This window comes from Ambystoma mexicanum, chromosome 5q (assembly GCF_040938575.1).
Source record: "Ambystoma mexicanum isolate Mex_15411 chromosome 5q, UKY_AmexF1_1, whole genome shotgun sequence".
Classification (NCBI taxonomy): domain Eukaryota; kingdom Metazoa; phylum Chordata; class Amphibia; order Caudata; family Ambystomatidae; genus Ambystoma; species Ambystoma mexicanum.
In genome coordinates, this window is record NC_090933.1 from 953275579 (window position 1) to 953296715 (window position 21137).

The window sequence follows — 21137 nt, forward strand, 5'->3', positions numbered from 1 at the left end:
TTCTCGAGTTTGCTGAGCACAGGGGTGGAGATTACCGTTATTGTGAAGTGGTGAGTAAGAAATGGACCCATCTTAAGAAGGTTGAGAAGGTTAACACAAGCAGCAGATGTGGCAGTAGTTATGACATGTGCAGTTGGTGGTCGTTATCAAAGAGGACCCCAAGGTTGTGAGCTTTGGGTGCAGAAGCAAGAAGGTCAAGTCGGAAGGAGAGGGTTGAACAAGGATGGCATTGGAAGCCGGGAGAAAGATGACTTTCATTTTTGAAGAGCTGAGCATGAGGCAGCAGAGAGCTGTCCAGTGACGGATTGCAGTGAGACAGTTTGTAAACGGTTTTGAAATGGCTGGCGTGAAGGAGGGAAGGGTGAAAAAGGTTTGAATGTTCTCATCAATGAGGTGATAATATCCAAAGGATAAGGTAAATCTTCCTGGGGCAAAGTTATAGCGGGTGAAGAGCAGAAGTCCAAGGATTGATTCTTTGGGGACAATAATAGGGAGAGGGCTGGTGTCAGCGGTTTCGTGCTCCATGAGTTTTTGAAGGAGCAACCATCCATGTAACAGACAATCCAGGCTAGGGAAGATTTGCAAAACCTAAAGCCCTAGAGGGTGAGAAAGGTAGAGGAGTGGTGAACAGTTTTTAAAGCGACAGAGAGAAGTAGTTCGAGACATCCATGAATGTTTACTACGGAATACAGATTGAAGTGGATCTGAAAGTACATTATCCCCAAGATAGTTAATGATCTGTTGCAAGATAACCCGCTTAAAGAGCTTTGAGCAATAGGGTTGGCCGGTAGCTTGGCGATAGTCTGCAAGGACATTTGGGCCAGCAGAGGGTTTCTTCAAAATGGGTTTGACAGTTGCAGATTTTAAGGAGACAGGGAAGGGTCAAGCATGAAAAAGAGTTGGGTTAAGGAGCTCAGAGCGATATGGGCAGGTGATGGGAACTATTTCCTTGATGACTTCAGGAGCAAATGGGTTGATATGAGGACAAAATGGGTTGGCACTGTTAACAGATGGGTATACTCATTTTATAGGAGACGGGAGAAAGTAGATTAGAGTAGAAGGGTAGAGGGAATAGGTGGTAGAAAGTGGGTGAGAGGGTGAGAGAGGGGAGAGTTGTGAGAGAGTTACACATTTTAGAGATTTTAGAAGAAATGAAGTGAGCAAGTCATTAGCAGAGAGAGATGAGTCAGTGGATATTGGCATGGGATGTATGAACAAAGGATACAGAGTAGCTAAAAGTTTGCAGAGGTGACTGGGAAGTGAGTAGATTAGGTTTGTGAAGTAGGAGGATTTGGCAGAGTCCATTGCGCATGTGATGGCAGCAAGGTATTTTTCTAGGCTAGGAATAGGGTTTGAGTCTCTGATTTGTGCCAGCGTTGTAGGTCAAGACCCATCTCAGAGTTGATCCAGGGCAGGGAACTGAAAGGTGTGAACATGCGTGTAGGAAAGTGTTGGTCAAAGGGAGTCCATATGTGCATAGAAGAAGCCAGAAAAAACACAGTCAATGGAAGTGCATATTGAGAAGACACATCAAAAAATTATTTGGAAGCAGGTCCTGACAAATCCTTGAGGGCATTAAAGAGTAAAGTGGATAAATCCTCATCTGTAATTGAGTCAACAGAGGAGGCGTTTAAGCTTTTACCAGCATGCACATAATTAAGACCATCAAGACAGTTCATTACTTCCGATGAACAGCTGATTGGAAGGCTTTCTGTATTCTCCTTTGTGGTTTGTAACAAATACAGATTGACTTTTTTGAATGCATTTTCACTTTCTTAACAAAGTCTAACCTTGCTGGATTATTGCATCTAACTCTTCCAGATATGGGCTGAATGACATACCAACTTCAAGTAATACTGCTTTTAACTTCAAGCAATAGTAATGTTATCCCTTCCGTTGCATTACATTCTTAAGTACAAGCAGACATCTATACTGCATATTCAACTTCTAAATTTGTTTTTCTGGTGCCTTTAAATTAAGCAAAGGCTTCTGTGTCATGCTTTCGTAGGGTTGCTACTGTATATATGAGTGTATTCATGTGATTTATAAAGCACAATTTAGCTTTGGAGCAAAGGACTACTGTCTTGCTTAGCCATATCTCTTACCGTACAGTTTGCACAGAGACTCCCATATATTTACCTCTTCCTAAAGGTCAGCTTATTGGTCATGAGGCTCACTTGATAGTCACTTTCCAAAGGTGTAGGTTGTCTCATTGTGTGCCTAACTATCTTTTGGATCTTGCACTAAAGATGCTTTCTGCTCTGGGTACCTCATTGCCACTAAGACTTTGACAGAGCCAATTACAAGACCCACTGGTGCTATAATACTCCTATTTCTGTTGATGATCAACCTAAGGCTGATGTCCTACCACGCCATCCACATATGATGTTATTACATCGCCTGATCAAGATTTGGATTTGCATTCAGAGGAACATGAGAAGTTGTGTTCTCATAAAGAATAACATTATTTTATGTCTGGAGTGGTTGGGATTAAACAATGCAGAGAATGCTTTCCAATAACGAAGAACAAATCGGGAGCAATCTGGCATTACGTCGCCAAATGAGGTATTGAGCATTGCACATAAGAGTGGACAAAAACTAAATTCTTGTGCTTCCAATATGAGGATAGATTTAAAATACAGAATTCCACCAGAAAATAAATGTTGTTTAGCATCTCATTGACCTACTCAGTTTCTTGTGGGTTCTGGGTCCTACTCCTAGAGATCAGTTTTGAGCAAGCCTTTTCAATTTCCCCATCATAGAATCTCCGTAGCAGATATATTACCAGCTATATGTATGTTCTGGAGAGGAGTCTTATTCTGTCAGTTGTGCTTCAGTTCATATTTAAGTTGATTGCTTTGAATTTGAATGTACTTCTGTGAAACGATAATGCAGTGCTATTGTATGTAATATGTTGGTAAAAGCAGCTTTGGCTATCCTCTAACTTCTTTATCTGTTACTCTTGCAGATTTTAATTGAATTGGAGACAGCACTGCTTGATGATGAGCCACACTGGTACAAACTTCAGACGCATGATATCTCTTCGTTGCCACTTCCCCACCCTTCGCCATTCATGCCACGCCGGCAGCTACATGGGGAGAGTCCCACCAGAAGGTTACAAAGTAGGTTTTCAGGGATCACTCTTTGGGCTGTGCGAGTCAGTGCATGTTATGGAGTGGTCTAATGCACTGTAAAGTGATGTAATGCTAAGGTAATGTGAGCTGCGCTGTCAGCCAAAATCGCCTCATTGTCCGAGAACCTAATTCAAATGCTAAACCCCATGTGAATGAGTATGATTTTTGAGCGGGTCATGCTTATTTTGTGTATGTTATAAATTGTATTTTACAGTGCATAATGAAGCACAGCCACATGGACTCTGGCATTAGAATTATGTGCTTACTCCTATCTATAAAGTCACAATCTGGCATTTATCTGAGTTGGTGTGTTAATAAAAGAATATGTGGAATCTATTCTGCAATATCAGCGGCACACCTCCGAACTATCGACAGTTGAGCATGTCAAGGGATGAGACTGGAGTGCTCTGTTGTCAACATCAAATTCACCCCACGTCACCGAGAACATTTTGTAGCCATATATCTATACTCCCCTTGTTATTTTGGGCGTGGTTCTAGCTGTTTGTTTTTGCTACCTCTAAAACATTATTCTGGATTTGTTCCAGTTTGATCCCCAGCATCACATCCCTATCTTGCATAAATGAAATGCCAGGCACCAGCTGTGTTACATTCATGCTACCTTTAAAAAAGAGAAAAAAAACATGCATACAGAAATCCTAAGCATCATATTTGGATTTCTCCTTTTTTTTTTCTTTTTTTTTTACAAAGACGCACTTGTGATTTCATGTGAAAGTGTCGTACTGTTTCACTGTTGGGCAGAACATAATTATTTGTCAGAGATTTTTTAATAATGTAGTAAAGATGTTAATGCCTGATTTTAGCTAATTCTATGTTTTGTGTCCCTGGTGAGGGGCAAGTGACTGTGGGCTGCATGCAATGTATGTGTGATTCTCAAGGTCTTGAGCATCTAGATCTTACTACATGGATTGATGTTTAAATCCTTTTCCTAAAAGGTATTTAACATGAAGCAAGGATGTCTAAGAAGACCATAAAGTAGGAAAGTGCCTAAACAACACACGAGTAAGGCGTGTTCAGACTTTGCAATACAAGAAAAAGCTCAAATAAAAGATAACACAATCATGATTTATCGGTTCATAGGTTGCAAACATCCCTGTTACATGGCTGAAATTCATGTACTTTTGTCCTTGATGTCACTTCATTTTAATATTTGTTTTCCAGATAAAGGCTCATATTCATACAATTCAGGTAAATGTTCAGCATGTCTGAAAACCGCAATGCATGCGTACATATGCACAGTTTGGTGTGGCATCATTATTTTTGTGTGTATGCTACAATATTGTGCATATGTCGATATCCCAGAGACCTCCTGGCTTTTCCCGCTTGCATCTCAGCAGTGTCCTATGTCATTCCTTTTCTGGCTTTGTTCCTCAGTATTGAGCAATATCTTGGAGTCCGCTTTTGCTTTAATATAAGATAATTGACAATGTATTCTTTATTTTGCTGGGTTTTTTCTAGTGATGGGTAGCACAAATGCCTTGTCAGGGGAACTATATTTTTTCCATAATAACATAAATTAACCATTGTGGTAAGAATATGATGTTTTGTGATCTTTGTCTTATAGTTTAACATTTCATAACCATGGTAAGTAAAATAGTTTTTGAAAAATGGGTTGAGTGTTTAATTCCCCCAAATACCTGTGCACCCATACCCTACCTCTAATTCCTTTCACTTGCATTTCCACTTCTGCGCCATGTTCGAAGAAGTGTTTCTAACTCTGAATCTTTTTCTCACTGCAAACGTAACACTAAACTCTCTTTACGCTAGTAATACGGTAGGAAAAGGATGAAATGTTAGGCGGGTGTGTGAATACCAAAAATGTAGCATGTGTTAGGCTGCTTTTAAAAAATATATATTCTCAGTATATTCTTTTTATTGAGATGACATCCATAAGTGCCAAATGGTCTACAGGCAAGGCAGAACAATCTAATATTTGTTTAATACCATACTTATAACCACTTAAACTAATCAATCAGTAATCAAACACACCTCGAGGGAAGCCACCAACAACAGATAAAAGAGGGAAATAGTTGTTGCTCATTACATCTAGTGCCACTACAGAGAGACATGAAATAACATGGGAAATAATACCTCATGCACCTGGAGCCCAGGACATGCTTTCAAATGTCTTTAAATGCATGTAAATATCCTGCTCTCCTGAACAGACCCCCTGCTATGGAAGCTACTCTGCAATGATCTGTTGGTTATTTTGTTTTCCACACTTTCAGGATTCCTCTTGTGTCCATTAGAAGTCAACGCTGATTATATTATTTTATGCCCTAACCCAACTTGGTCAATCTCTGGCTCTACCAGAGCATCAGCAATTCTATTTGACTGTTCCCTAGAATAGTTCACTAAGCCTCCACCTCTCCACTTTTAACATTTGGAAGGGAATTTGTGCGTGTTGTGAGATTAGATCAAATATTTCAATACATAGGACCCAAGACACATTTGTTTTCTCAGTTTCTCAGTCATGTCGTAGACATTCTTAGCGATGAACAAGTCACAAAATAAGCTCAATATAAGTAGCGTTGTCCAACGCCTCCTTGCAAGTAGTGTCTGCAAGAAGATGCAATCAATAGCAGTGGTATGTGGCGTATCAGCTCACAGTGCAATACTGCATTCCCTAGTATATGCTACACAGAGTTTTGGAAGTATGTAAGCAAATCATCAACACCTACCTGTGCACACCAGCCATGGTGGGTGTAGTATAGTTGCAGTCTGGAAATACATTCTGGGCATGACACAATCCTGTGAGAATGTCTCAGTTATTACCCCTCCTCCTCATAAACTGTCTGGTGCACACCAGTCAAGCATAATGAAGACCTCTCCAATTTCACTGATATTCAGGCAGGTTCCACTTTAATTCTTTATCTGGCGAATGCATACTATTTGGCTAAGTGTTGTAAATCATTGGCCAGGAGGTGGTGAGATCCCTGTTAGTGGTGCCATCTTCAATACTCACACCTCCTGTCATAAAGTATCCGACACCATTTAGACCTTTTATTCCAGTTGGGATAGAATATGCAGTTAAATTAAGCTACTACGTAGTTAGGCATTCAAATCGGCTTCTAAGAAGGTCATTGATGTCACATGTAATGGAGATTTTCAGTAAAAGCATATATCTGCTTGAAAATGCTATGTAAACATTGGCAGCATCTTGACAGCAGAATTTGCGAATATCCTTTACATGTATTTGAATATTGTTTTATCATGAATGCAAAGACTACACTAGCAGCAGAATGTCATATTGTCTACTCTTATACATTTTACAGAAGAGAAATGGATGAGTATGGCACAATCCGAAGGAGAATATTGTGATTCAAATGTGTACTTCTCTTTCAGCAGCAAACAAAACATTCTTTTAAAAATGTAAACTAAACTACCTAGCAATTCCTGTGCTTTTCGGTTGTTCAAGAACATGTTGGAGTTTTATTCCCATCCTCTGTCACTATCCATACTCTAGACACACCTTCTGTTATGGATTCCTGTCCTGTTTAGGCCTCTCCCTTTACTTTTGGATTTTCTATGCGCATAGCTTCTTTATTTCACTTATCAAAGCTATTTTTTACAGTGACCATTCAAAGTTGTCCTTCTCGGGTTCAGAGTCAGTTCATACTTTGACTGTATTGGTGTTTTAAGGGGCATGACTTTCAGATGTTGTGCTTGCGCTATCATAGCAGCTCCCACAGTCGGCAGACCCTAAAACCGCATGGTGAAGCAGCTAATTGAATGTACACAAGTGGCCGTTTGGCCCACTTTAGTGCACATTAGCCTTATATGCATGGAGTTTGTCACCCCCACCACCGAACAAGGAGATTTCTGCCTGCAACCACCTATCACCATCCACTCTCACATATTTTGGTTATACACGTTCCCTTGGGAGAAGTGAGTGCCAGTCAGGATCCTAACTACTTCATTGACCTTGAGAATGAAGACAGGGATCGACAAGGAAGTCAGGGCTTACCTGAAGGCAGAATGCACCATGCCATCCCGTAAAGGGAACATGTCTGTAACCTCGGACAAAGACCTGCATAGTCTCATGTTCATGTGCAATGCCTAAACAAACCCAAACACTGTATTGACAGTTCCTAGCACTTGGCATGCCAGGACCAACTACTGGACCTTGTGTGTCCCCTGGTTAACATGATGGACCTCACTGGGCCATGGAGTGAGTAGACATGCAAGTACTAGCTGGCTGGGTGCAGAGGTCTGTCACCTTCTTAAGCAACATGAATTGTACCATATCCACTGAGAAACACCACAGAGTCTGGCTAATGATTGATCTAGTGGGATCCTCAAGAAGGCCCGCCACTGGGGGCCTTTTGTTTTGGGACCTGCTTGTCATGGAGATAAGGCGATTGAGGAATGCGTACACCATGCTGGGTAAAGCCCAGTTGTTTGTACAGCGTGTGTTCCCCAACAGAGTTTTGAACAGTGCCAGGCAGGGCAGGGGTCACGCTTCTGGCCCTTTTCAAGCCATTTACAATGGGTCGCAAAGTAGATGCCAGCAAGGATACTGGGATTATTGTCCTCAATATTCCTTTTTCCCCAACAGAGGACCCTGCTAACACAGATGGAGGAATGCGCTTGATTTGGGAAGATGCATGGGTACTGCAGGTTGTCCAGGGTTTGTGCCTGGAGATATAAGACAACTGCATCCAGGGGATCGGTTACTGATACCTGATACTGTTAAACCTAGTCCACAAGAGAAATGCAATTGTGGAGATGATGATCAGTAGAGTAACATTCTGGGAAGGACATGGCATCTTAATGAAAGGGGCCCCTAAATGAAAGGGGCCCATGACAAATGAAGGAAACCAAATGGTGTGGCACGAAAGTTGGGGGTGGGACAAACATCCCCCCCCTAAAATTACACTCATGATGATAATGCATGCCAGGGGTTGTCTCAGAAACGTAGTCTTAGTTCACCAAATGGGTCAGGTGAGATTTCTGAGAAACATATGAGTTATGAAATTTAACAACTGAGTGATGTAGCAACGTTTTGTTATGGAGGGCTTCCATCTCTTGAGGAATTTATAGAAAAAAGCTACTGGTTTGTTCATTTGGACCTGAAGGATGCCTACCTGACTGTGTCATGTTTTGGCCTGCTTAGATATTTCCTGCAGTTCAAGGGGGCAGTGGCGGGGAGGAGGGTGAAAGGGCAGTAGGTAGTGGTCATTCCCAAGCCTGCCTTTCAGTTCTTCAATAACTCCATGGTGCATCACGAAGCTCAAAAGGCCATTAGTAACTGATTATCTATATTATACATGGATGATATTACTCTGTTTCCGGTTGTCTGCCACCTACGCTGCCATATTGAGGTGTTGTGGGGCTCTTGCACAGTTTGGGATTCCTAATAAATTGGCAGAAATCTTAATTCGTACCCTGTCAGTCGTCCAGGTTCTTAGGTTTTCTAGTGGACTCTGTTCCCATCACCCTTGAACTACCACGTCGGAAACTCCAACACGTGAAAGTATTGCCAGGATCATGGGACTTTTGGTTTCCTCAACAGAGTCAATTTTCCAGGACTTCTGCATTACAGAGTCCTTCAGTGTCTCAGCTTACTGCAGCCAATGCTTATCCGTCTATAGGTGCTGGAACTGTAGCTTTGATTGACACACCAAGATGGTGACTCTGCCTGGAAATAATGAGCTGGAGCCAGTCCAATATGGCGTGCTTCCAGAGTCTGTCTTCCCTCATCGCCTATAATTCCTCACCAGTTTACCTGCCAGTAATGCTGCAAACCTTCTGTTTTTCCTCACCAATATGCCTGCCTTTCCTGCTGCAAGCATTTGCCTTTGTTTGCCTTGCCATACTGCCAACCTTTCCATGTTGCTCGAATTCCCTGTCGATTAATTGCCAATCTGCCTGTCTTCATACTGCAAGTTCCTTCTGCAGCTTGTTACTACCATTATTAGAGGTGTTTTACCTTTAGCATTTTCCTCTGAGTCTAGCTGCCCTTCTATGATTTGATTTGATGGATTTGTAACATGCTAAAACAGAAACCACAGATGATGTTTTAAGGAAAGACTCAATTCATACTACAGGTGGCTAATGGTCCAAGCCGGCTGTCACTCCAGAATACGTTTAGGTGAACAGATGCGTCTTCAAGGAGGAAATACTTTGGATGCTTAGGTGTAGTAGGTTCATTGTCTAGGTCTGTAGATCGAGAAACGCCTGTCGCCCCCTATAAACAAATCTGGATGGCGGAATCGCTAAAAGGTGTTTATCAGAAGATAGTAAGAGTCGAATTGGCTCATAATGAACCACCTTACTTGTTAGGTAGCTTGTCGCAAGATTGTTTAAGCATATCAAAACCAAACAAAGCATTATAGAATCAATCCTCTACCTAACGGGAAGCCAGTGGAGTGATCTGCGGCATGAGGAGACAGATGCGGTTTTGTGTGGTTTATATAGCAATCTAACTGCAGCATTCTGTGCACTCTGAAGCTGCTTAATTTGTCCATCAGGAATGCCCCCAAGAGTACCATTTCCATAGTCCAATGTAGAGTTAACCCATGCTCCTACAACAGTTGCATGGCCTTTCTGTGGGACAAATGGAAGGGCGTGTCGTAGCAGACATAGTGAAAGAAATACTTAATGCACTTTGGCTCCTATTTGCTGCTCGCACCCAAGATTGGATTGCCAGAAGCACCCCTTATTTGTAACCCGGGGAATTAGGTCGTAGAGGAGCTACTAGCTGATCATAATCTGGTGGCAGGGTAGTGACTCGAATGGAAGGGCCATTTATATCCACTCCTCCTCCCAGCAAAATCCACTGGTGAGACCAGTCGTCATTCAGTCCTGGAACCAGGTAATATCATCTAATGGGGGCTCTTGATGTTGGGCCATACTTTTCTCAACCAGTAGAATTTCCGGCATGTGTATTCCAAATGTCAAAATGTAAAGCTGGTACACCAAAACTGGATCCAGAAGAGGTATTCATAGTAATTTACTGTATTTACCCATCTTTGACATGTTGTTTGGACCACAGCATGTGACTGTTTTCTGCTGAAAACGGTCACAGCTACTACTTCTCTGCTTACTTTGCTGTCTCAACTCTAAACACTACTCTCACCACTACTATTGATTCTCTTCACCCTGCTCGTCCCTTTTGTCCTTCCTTTAAGCCTCCCAACCTTGGCTCAAACCTGACCCTCTCTTTTTATGTACCACTCTAAGGTGAGGTGAACGCTGTCGGAAAAAAGCTTGCTCCCCCACTCACCTTTCATCTCTTTCTACTATCCCTTCAAATTATGACTCCTCTTTGTTATGTGCTAAAAGGAATATTGATCTGATCTTATTCTTTCATACTCTGCCCATCCTTGTCGTCTTTCAACTTCTAAACAGCCTTCTTTCCTCCTTTTCTCCTTATCCTTCTCTTTTCTCTTCCCTTACCCCCACTGACTTTGCTATTTATTTCAGTAACAAAGTCCGTCTGTTACACTCAACACTCTCAAACTCTAATAACTTTTCACCATTGTTCTCCCCCACTCTGATCCTATCCAGCTTCCTTTTACCCCTTTGTCATTCTGCCTCTGGTGAAAAAACGCAACCACAACCCTTTTTTGCCCCGCAGTGTCCACCCCATCTCTCTTTTGCCATTTTTATCTAAGATTCTAGGATGCATAGTCTACTCTCAAGTGGGGTGCCAATTCGACAAGAAGCATGATGGCTTCAGCTTGGGGACTAGACTGTAAGATATCTTGAGAGCAGCCAATTGGTGGGTATATTTAGTCTTCAATTAATTCTATTTCAAGCCTAATGGGGAAGTGCTTGCATTGGTGGTAAGGTAGCTTTGAACAAGCATAATTCTCACCTATGGATCTTGCTGTAGAATAGGAATTCCAATGACTTCACTAGTATGAGGGAGTTCTGTTTCTAATAACGACACAAAGGTGAGTATTCTCTCCTTTTTCTGAACAAATGTGGGTTAGTTTATAATGGCTATGCACTGTTGTTGTTGATCAAGTTTGATTGGTGGTTATTTGTTCCCACCTTATTTTGACTTTTTTCTGTTGTTGACATGATCATAAGCTAAGGCTTTGGTTTGGTGAGGTTTTCTGTGGATGGGGAGTGTTCGAGTTTGTGGTGGTCTTTGGAGCGGTTTTCCAACATTGACCTTTCCTGACCTGTTTGGGTTTCAAGTTGGAGCTGTGATGACAATCTGCTGGCTGTTGAATCGATGACAACACTTCCTGTGGCCATCTTGGATCATCTTTATCTCCAGCTGAAGGCCGTAAGAGGCTCTTCTGGGATCACCAATCAGGAAGAAATCGCCTGATCCCAGCATCACCAGGGACAATATCAGAGAAACCAACCACTGATGACTAGGCAATCAGGTGACAAGACCATGTGTCATCCCTTCTGAACTCGCTAGGAGCATTCACTCAGGGGAGTCCCATTTAAGGGGGGGAACAGTGAAGGGTGAAAACCTGCTGTTGATCTGCCTCTTTGCCTCTGAGCCTTTGCTTTGCTGTGTTCTGCTACTTGTTTGTAAGAACCTACAACAGTGTCTTCAAGTGACGTCACCTGCACACCTTCCTGGCTGAAAATGAGTAACTCAATTAAGACTGTTATATTAATATATATAGTTTCTATGAAATAATTCTCAAAGGAAACATGATTATAGTCATAAAAAGTGTAATTTAAACCAAATATGAGCTCAAGGCATATCGAGAGTGTCCCTTCCTCAGGGGCATATTTCAATATTAATTCTTAAACAAATTCAATATAAAATCTAAATACAAGTAAGAAAGAAGCTATTGTAAGTATGTATTTCATTGATAATCTCAAATAAAAGTCGTTTAGTATCTCCCATGGTTAGCAATTTTCATTCACCTGTATGGTTATTTGAATTCAAAACATCAGGGTTGGGCCCCTTCGATGTGAAGATATCTCAACCATTAAAGTTTGCTCGTCTTTGTGAGACCTACAATATGAAACGGAACAGAACATGTATCTCATATAATGTTCTTTAAATAATGTAAATCTATTGTTTGTCCCTAAGGGACCAATATTGTGGCTTAACTCTGTAATCAGAGGGGTAGAGGAACAGTTTTTCTTGAATTCCTAGAAAATGTCAAGATAAAAAATGGTGTAATATTTCTGCCTTCTAATGTTCTTCAATCTGTAAATGAGCAAAAAATATGGGGGATACTTATTCCCATGTAAGGTCGAAAGAGATTATAGTTCTAGTTTAACGATGAGGTTCTGTACTTCTTATCCCTTCCATACCAATCAAAAGGATCTGAAAGTAGACAATCATTTACTAAATGTGAGTCCATTGCTAAATACACCTAAATGTCAAGCTATTTCCCTAAAAACAAATCACCCACTGCTCAACATGTTGATCTTTGGCGTTCCGCATCTAAGGTAGTGTGAGATGCCATGTTGGCAAAAACATGACCATCCTAAATATGGCGTCAAAGTACGTCTCAACGTGTCTAAGTGATGATGTCACGTTTAAAACACTCTTGTGATGTGTAGTTCCAAAAGTAATGTATCAAGTAGTATCATATTTGTTAGGGAGTTTTATGCTTCATCCCCTCTCCTAGTGAGACCCCTGCACTTTTTTGCTGGACTTCTGGACCTTTTTCTTTCAATCCTGAATGAGTGGAGCCTTTTCCCACTCATTCATTCTTGTGGGCTCTGTCTTGTGGAACTCTATTCTTTGTATTCTACCTACAGTATGTCTGCAGCTCTTAAAGGGATCTGTGTTTTACTAATACAGCACACATCTCCTTATGGGAAGTGTTGCGGGGGACCCTTATGGCCCTCCTTTAAGATTCCTTTTTACTATCCCCAATTATCTACAGTTCTCAGAGATACTTAGTCAGGGATGCAGAGATACTTTGTATCTCTCCCAAAACTTTATAGACTGAGAGATTGGCAGACACCACCTACAGTGGAATGCCAAAGGGATACTTAGTATCCCCCTTCTCTCTGCTACTGTGACGTTTTAGTCACATAGACAATCTCACAGTTATGGCTGGTGGCAGTGGACATGTTCTACCAGCTATTGTGCATTTTTTGGTACCGCAGGCTATGGCCATAGCCCTGGTAGTGAGCAATAATGGCCCCAAGTACCAACTTGGAACTCTCCTTCTTTTTTCGCTATTGCTAGCGTGGTTGTTCTTTGTCCCATTCGGGGAGGGGAGGCCTGTGTGTGTGTTTTGCCTTTGGCGGCAACCCTTGGGTATCCCCACCTAGGCATCAGAGTGCCTGGGCAGGCAGGAAGTGGGGGAGGCATTTTCCACGCCCCAGTCCTTGGTCTGCCAGAGTGTCAGAATAGGTCCAGTTCCTACAGGGGATCTGGCTGTCCTGATTGAACAGCCAAACGCGCCTTTCTGTAAAATGCTGAGAGAGAGTGCAGAGGAGTGTGCACTGGAACTGTATAAAAGGTGAGGCTCCCGGAGTGAAAAGCAAGTCGACCACTGGAAGCTGAAGTAACCAGAGAAGAAGACAACCAGAGACACCTGCAGACCTTTTGCAACACTGTAAACTGACCACTGCTGATCTGACCCTGCTTTCTGTGCGTCACAGGGGCTCCAAAGAAGACGACTCCTTCCCTTTGGGCGGTGGAACAACCTGTCCCAAGACGAGCTGTGAAACAAGCCATCTCCCGAGGTCCTAGGAGTTTCCAGAGCTGCAGAACTCCAATATCAGGAGACCTGCTGCCCATTTCAAGTGCATTGTCGTGGAAAGGCTGAATCCTTCCAAATCTTTGCTGAAACTGTAAGGACACTGCAGAGCTTCGACCCAACTCGGCCAGACCCCCTCATCAGAGCGTGGGACTGGAGGATGCAAAGAAGATTGACCGTACAATCCATGTCCTTTGTTGATGCTGCAGAAAAGGCACCAAAACCGCAGAGTGAACCCACAAGTTGCTGAAAGTCTTACTACAGGTCCTCCCTTGAGACTGCTGCTAAGAGATCCCGTCCATTGTCCTGCCTTCAGACATCAGACCAAGGAATCCAGATGTCGGGTCCAGAGCTGCTACATCGCAGAGCATCCAGCACGAACATTTTATTCTAACCTAAGGTACTGTGGAGAAAAAAGTTATTTCTTACCTGATTCTAAGAAGTCACTGCAGAGCGTTGGAGTGCAGTTAGAGGTGACCAGGGCAACCGCCTCTTACCTCAGACCCAAGCTGCTGCTTGTGTCCCCTTCTCAAGTCCGCTTTAAGGTCTCCCTTGTTAGTTGTTAAATTGCTGCTTCAATAACACTAGAGACTGAAAGAAATCCACAGAAACTCTTCATCATTTGCTGCTTGTCAAGACTTCATGCCTTCTCCGAACTGCTTTTAGCCAGGTTTGTGTTTTAGGACGTAGAAGACTTACTAAACAAAGAAACTGACTCTAGAACCTAACTAACCATTTTCCTCCCTTTAAGTAACTTTACTATATGTGTTTGCAGAGTAAATGTATTACCATATACACTGTTGAATACCACCTGAGTGTGCAATAACCGATAATACGATAGCATTGTCTTTTTCCTTTCTAACGTTGCTACAAATGTAACTGCGAACAAACACTAAAGTGAAAGTGCCATTTGAAGTGTATTATCAAGGATTCGTAAGTGTTCTAGTATAAATATCTGAAGTATTTAAAGTGATTCTGGTGTAAATATAATAAATATATACTTTCATAGAACGTATAAGTGTAAGTGCTTCTTTGCTGTGCCTGTTTAACTAGATTCAGTGTACTTACCTAAAGCTCACATCTTCCTCTTAAGATATGCCTGACTACTCTGCCGCTCTACCAAGGTCCTGAGTTAGAACATACTGATACTAAGAGTTGGGGGATCTAAAAACCACTGGGATTGTTTACTAAAGTCTTACTACCAGTAGGACTTTAAGAAAACTCCCCTAACAATATTGATTGAAACAATAATGTCTACTAATGCACTGACTCGATGAGAAGTACTGTTGGTCAAGTGTATGCAACCAACGAGGAGAACTGAAGATTGATAACACATGTTCACAAACTATAAAATCGAATGACTCGGGACTACTTTACCATGAACATTTTTAAACATTTTAAAAAATTACCATATGCAACAATGTATCCATTGTCCACAAGATGTATAATTCTATGTATCATGTTTTCAATAATGTTTCATTTGTTAAATGAAGTATTCTCCCGCTACTATGTCTTTTTACCCCACAACCCCAGATGAGATTATTGCCTTACTCCTCCTGGCTAACCCTTCTTGCACCCTCACTGTCCCCTCACATTGTGAAGCACATAGCTTTCAGTGTTGCTCCATATCTCACTTCCCTCTTCAAAGCCTCTCTTGATAATGCCATTTTTCCCTCATCCTACAAGACATCTTCTGTCATCCCTCTCCTTACAAGACCTGGCCTGTATCCTAACTGTCCTGCCAACTTTTTCCATGTCTCTCTTCTGCCACACTATTCTAAAATCCTAGAGCGAGTAGTATTCAGTCGACTCACTGAGTTTCTTGATACTCATAACCTCTGGAACCCTCTTCAATCTAGCTTGCAACCTCTGCATTCTACACAGATCTCCTTAATATGAGCAACTTCCTTTCTTTCGCTCGGCATGCAAACCTTTCATCTGTTCATATTCTTCTCAACCTGTGTACTGCAATCAAAATGGCCAACCATTCTGACTTCTCGCTACATTATCTCTCCTTAGCATTAGACATAAGACCCTCGCTTCATATGCTTCATACCTTGCTCCCAGACACTTTCAGGTGTCCTGGACCAGCTATACTACCCCACTCCCACACCCATGCTGTTAATGTTGTAGTTTCCCAAGGGTCTGTCTTTAGTCCACTTTTCTTCACACTCTCTATGTCAGTTCTTGACGCCCTTATCGCCTCATACGGCTTCTCCTATTAACTATTCGCTGATGACACTGCAACCTTCTTCTCCTTTCACTCTTTATCCAATGAGCTGTTGTCAAACATTTCAAACTTATTTATTTATTTATTATACATTTTTATTTGTATTCCTTTGCTCAGCACTTTGCACTTCTCCCCCCTCCCATGCACTTTCACCTTTCCCTCTCCCATTTACTTGCGCGTTCTCAATGTCAACGGGCCTAGTAAGACTGTTGTTTTTGTTCTCCCTTGTTCCCCTCTCTTGCCTTGTCAAGCTCTCAAACACTTGTGTGCGAGCGCAATACAAATAAAATATATTAATAACTGTCTCTCCGCCATCGAATATTGACTGGTGTCTCACTTGCTGTCATGATTCCTGCCCCTCATGTCCCCAGCCCTCCAAGATGTCAGGCTGGAGCCAGGCCACGGTCACCTACATGGCCCTCAAGGGCCTCTCCATCCCTCCGAAGACCCACTTGAAGTCAGACTTGGCGCTTGTGGCACCAGACTCACTCACTCCCATAGGATAACATTGGGGATTGGACTTGTAGTGCATTGATGGGGACAAGATGGATGCCCCCACATATTTCGGTTCCCAGAACTGCATGTGCGGCCCAGTCTTTTGGGTGTGGTTCAGCCCAGAAACACCTGGGATACCCAGAGACTATTTAAGCCACACCCAGGCTGTGAAACATGCTTGGCGTTTTCTGCACCTGCAGCGTGACACTCACCGTGTTCGGATCGGTCTCCAGTAGGCCTGCATCTTTCTTCTGCGCTCAGCTCCTGCAAGAACAAGAACACCGTTAGGAACAGCCTTACCTTGAGGTGCTTCTGCCCATCATTCATCACTCCTTCTGTTCTGCGGGCATCTTCGGCGGTGTCATTCCCATCCCGGCACGCCGCTTCCTAAGGAAAAGGGAAAAGAACAGAAAGAAGGCATAAGTAAGCATTCTGCAAATCTTCGCTTATTTTTAAATACTGTACGAGCTTCAAACGCTTACCTGAATCCCAGCCGTTCTGGGGGAACTCTGTCTCCTGAACTTCTCATCCATCTGCAAGAGGGAAAAGACACTCCAAGTTAGCGTGGAAACATCTAGAGGCTCCGCATACCACGCTTACCCACCGCATTTGGTCTTCATAACCGGCATCCACGCTGAAAACGTTGCGGCACCTAAAAGACACAGAAAAAGAACTCAGCTCAATGCAAATACAAAAGGGGTGCATCGCGCATCGCGCTCTCACTCACCTTCAGCGCTACTCATCTCAGCAGCATGCCGCCATCACCGGACGCCGGCCATCATCTAAGGAAGGAAAGGAACGAAGTTAGAGAACTGTTCAAAAGACTCATTATACTTACCTGTCGGACTCTTGCCAGTGAAGTAACTAGGCAGCAACGAGCCCTCATCAATCAACGCGCCCCTGTGCTGAAAGCAGGACGGAGAGCACACTATCCAAGAAAACAAGGCCCAGTCTCCAGTCGAATAGCCTCCAGGGAAGGGTTCGAGGTCGTAAGAGGTCAGAACAGGCTGAGTGACGTCCCCGTGGATACCAGGTGAGCGTTACACTTGCTCAACTTCACTAAGACTGAAGTTCTCCACTTCCCAGCCAAACAGGCTATCGCTTCCTCTACTCCTCCCCTTATCTCCTGACTACCTTCCTTACTCTGTTCTGCTTATAACCTTGGTGTCATCTTCGATCCATCACACAACTTCTTGCTCTTAATCTCCAAATCTGCTCCTGCAGTCAGACCCAACCTCCTCAATATCTGAAAAATCTGTCATCTTCTTCCTTTCAATACTGCTAAACAGCTAATCTCCTCCTTAGTCCTTTATAGATCTGACTACTGTGCCACTCCCCTCTATGGCGTCCTCAACTTTGCGGTTTGCAGGCTTTTCAACCTTTCTCGCTTTACCCCTACCTCCTCTACCCGTCAACAGATTTGCTGGCTATCTATGAAACAAAGTGCTAAGCATGCACCTCTATGAAACAAAGTGCTAAGCATGCACCTCTTCTCATCATCTTCAAACTATCCAAGAACTTGCCCCACCTATCTGCTCACCTCACTCCCTACACTCCTTGCTTTTTAAGATCATCTGCATCTCACCTCCTTTCCACCACTCGAGTCCCTTGTGCTCCCTCGGCTTTCTGCTTTTTCTCCTCGTTTCCCTACTCTGGAATGCTCTTCCTCTCCCTCTGCGTACTACTTCAACTCTCCCACTATTTAAATACAAAATCAAAGCTCTCCTTTCTGAGGAACAACTTTCCTAGGACTCTATGCTACCTCATAACCCTGTTTTCCTCTCGCCCTACCCTTCATAGACAATCCTACAGTACTTTTCAATCACCACATCCTTAATTCAGCACTTTCTCCACCATCCCATTCCTATGTCACAGTCATTCTGTAATTTTCCCTAGTTTATGTTTCCATCTTCCACTGCACCACCTGGTCTTCAAGCCACATTCGTTCACCCCGTTGTAAAGGACCCATATCCACCACTCTGTTACCAATGGTAAATTCTGTATTCATTTTTGTGACATAAATGCATTGCTTTCCCTGTGGTTTTTAAGAATAAATAATTAAAAAACAGTTATATCAACGAGGGAGTGGTACAAACAGAATGTGAGGTCATAACAGAGGGTGTCTAGGTATTGGATACTGACATCAGATGGGTCTAATACTACAAAACAGTTTGTGAAACTACTGAACACCCCCCAGGACTGCTCGGTTGTGTAGTTTCATGCTTTAAAAATGTTGTGTTTGCTGCTGAAAGAAAAATAGAACATTTGCTGCATTACTCACCTCTGTGTCTTTCATAGAATCAGAACTCCCTTATACTGTTGCACGTTTTATGATGATAATCTTTACAGGGAATATATGCAGTCCAAAGTATCAAAAAGAGTTATGTATTTTGTTATTAGTAGAAATGTGCTGCAATGCTAATAGCACTGCCATCTCAACTTTATTTTATCTGTAATAAAGATGGATTCTGTGGTCATCACACGCTTACTTCTGACTGTTTCTGATTCAAACTCTTTGTATATGTTTAGTGATTCCAAAATGTTCCTTGAAAAATATAAGCCCATAGGCACTACTATGCACCATTCAATAACACCTCTACTAGATGGGACTATTAGGAAGAGCACTAATTATAGACTTGCAGGGTATATCCTATACCCCAGAGTGATTGTGCCTAATGTGGATATAGACCTCCTTACTGTGTAACTGATGTCCAAAAATATGATTGCCAGATATTAGGTAATCATTTACTTATTGTTCTTTTCGAAAGTGCATTTTGTAGCATGCCTCTTCAGAATTCACATCAAGGAAGAGAAAGTGGAGGAGGAGACAACATGGAATAGGGAATGCCCAAGGTCCATGCATCAAATAAGAGAAATTTGGCTAAAAGGCAGACGTCTGTGTAGGGAGGAATTAGGTCAATAGGCAAAGTCTGGTATTTTCAGCAGATAAAATCAAGGACAATATATCACAGGCTTTTTGTTAATCATCAGAGAATGCTTTCTCGAGCAAAAAGGACTTCCGTTTTTCTTGAATCAGAAGTCATTTTTAGAAATTCCTACATGCTTAGGAAAATAATTTGCCAATTGTTGGGCGTTATAACAAAAAAGGTTCTTCCTCAATCGCAGTCTCTGACATTTTTAATTTCTCTCCTCCCGCTGATCTGAGATTTCTCTGAAATTGTTAGATCTTTAGGAAGAGTGACAGGTATTATGTTCAAGTGTAGAGGAGGTTCCATGTCATGCCAAGAGATATGATTCTTTCTTCTTCTAGAAGCAAGTGTAATGCCTTGAAACCTGAAAAAATGTTTCCTGTAATTTTACACCTAAAATCATTCTGGGGCTCTAGTTTGGATGAATTGTAAATGCAGTATTGATCTATTATGCAATTTAAGCAAAACAAAAGCAGTGATGGCTGGAAGGTTTAGAATTAATCTTAACCTCTGGCATTGTTCTAAGCAACCATCCAGGCCATCTCTTTTCGCCTGCCAAGCCATTACAAAAGGGGAAAGACCATCTGCAAATCAGGTTTGTCCCACCCCAAAAGAAGCAGTCCAGCCCAAACTGTTTGGTCACATCCCTTCTGGACAAGACCACAAGCATCCCCAGACATGTTTCGTCGTCGTTGGGCCTCATCAGGGAGCAGTATCTTGGGTCTCTATGCCCAGCAGGCACGGGACCCACGTCTGGGCATACCAGTCCCACTCTGGGTGACTAAGAAAAACAAAAGGGGTGATGGCTGGAAGGTTTAGAATTAATCTTAACCTCTGGCAATGCCCTGGGCAACCCTCTAGACCATCGTTCATCGCCTGCCAAGCCATTACAAAAGGGGAAATACCATATTCAAAGGGTTGGTGCCACCCCAAATTAGGCAGCCCAGCCCGCCCTGCTTTATCACATACTTTGTATATTATAGATGTGTCACTGCTTATTTACTTCTGCAACAACTTCTTTTAATTGCCATTCTACTAATATGATAACTACCTATCCCTGTGTGCTACTTTTGATCTAGTTTTAGAATTGTGTTTGCAAACTTCATTCTGTGTTATAAATCGAAGCATTTCTGGGATTAGTTGTTTACATATATTTTTTTACAGGGTCCAAGAGAATCAGCGACAGTGAAGTCTCAGACTATGATTGTGATGATGGTGTAGGTGTAATTTCAGGTATGGATGTTCATCTTGTAGTGTATAGGGTTGCATGCTGTTCACGGATATGAAAATGTTTAATACAGCAGTAAATTGACCCTGTACGTTTCCATAAATAAACTGTAGTTTTCACATTGGAAATAACTGTTTACAAATGGATGCAACTCATCAAGTCAGGTCATGTATTGTATGTTGTTAGGTTAACAATAAACCATATTAACACAGTTAATGGGAACACATATTACAAAAGTTAAAAACCACAGCAGTGTTTGGAAGACAATGAAGATCATCCAGGCTTACAGCACACAGAGTCTTGATTCTATTAAAGACACAGAGGTGAGCATTATGCTTCAACTTCTTTTATTCTACTCTTCAGCAGATCTAAAATCCTCACTGTTTAAAACTATTTTTTTTGTAACACAACCAAAATACAATAAACCAGAAACTGAACTACACATCCCAGCACTCC

General features: G+C 42.3%; 1 protein-coding gene across 13 annotated transcripts in view; it reads left to right on the plus strand.

Annotated features, from left to right (window-relative positions):
- RIMS2 (regulating synaptic membrane exocytosis 2) overlaps positions 1-21137 on the plus strand; it is a 2919733-nt gene that overhangs the window by 1942526 nt on the left and 956070 nt on the right. For 8 of the 13 annotated variants that reach the window (XM_069621476.1, XM_069621484.1, XM_069621483.1 and 5 more), the window contains 2 exons: positions 2969-3122; positions 20618-20686. In XM_069621476.1, coding sequence (XP_069477577.1) covers positions 2969-3122; positions 20618-20686 — 223 coding nt within the window. Of the gene's footprint in view, positions 1-2968; positions 3123-4313; positions 4341-20617; positions 20687-21137 lie in introns of all 13 variants that reach the window. The other 5 variants (XM_069621474.1, XM_069621475.1, XM_069621477.1 and 2 more) reach the window with 1 other exon arrangement.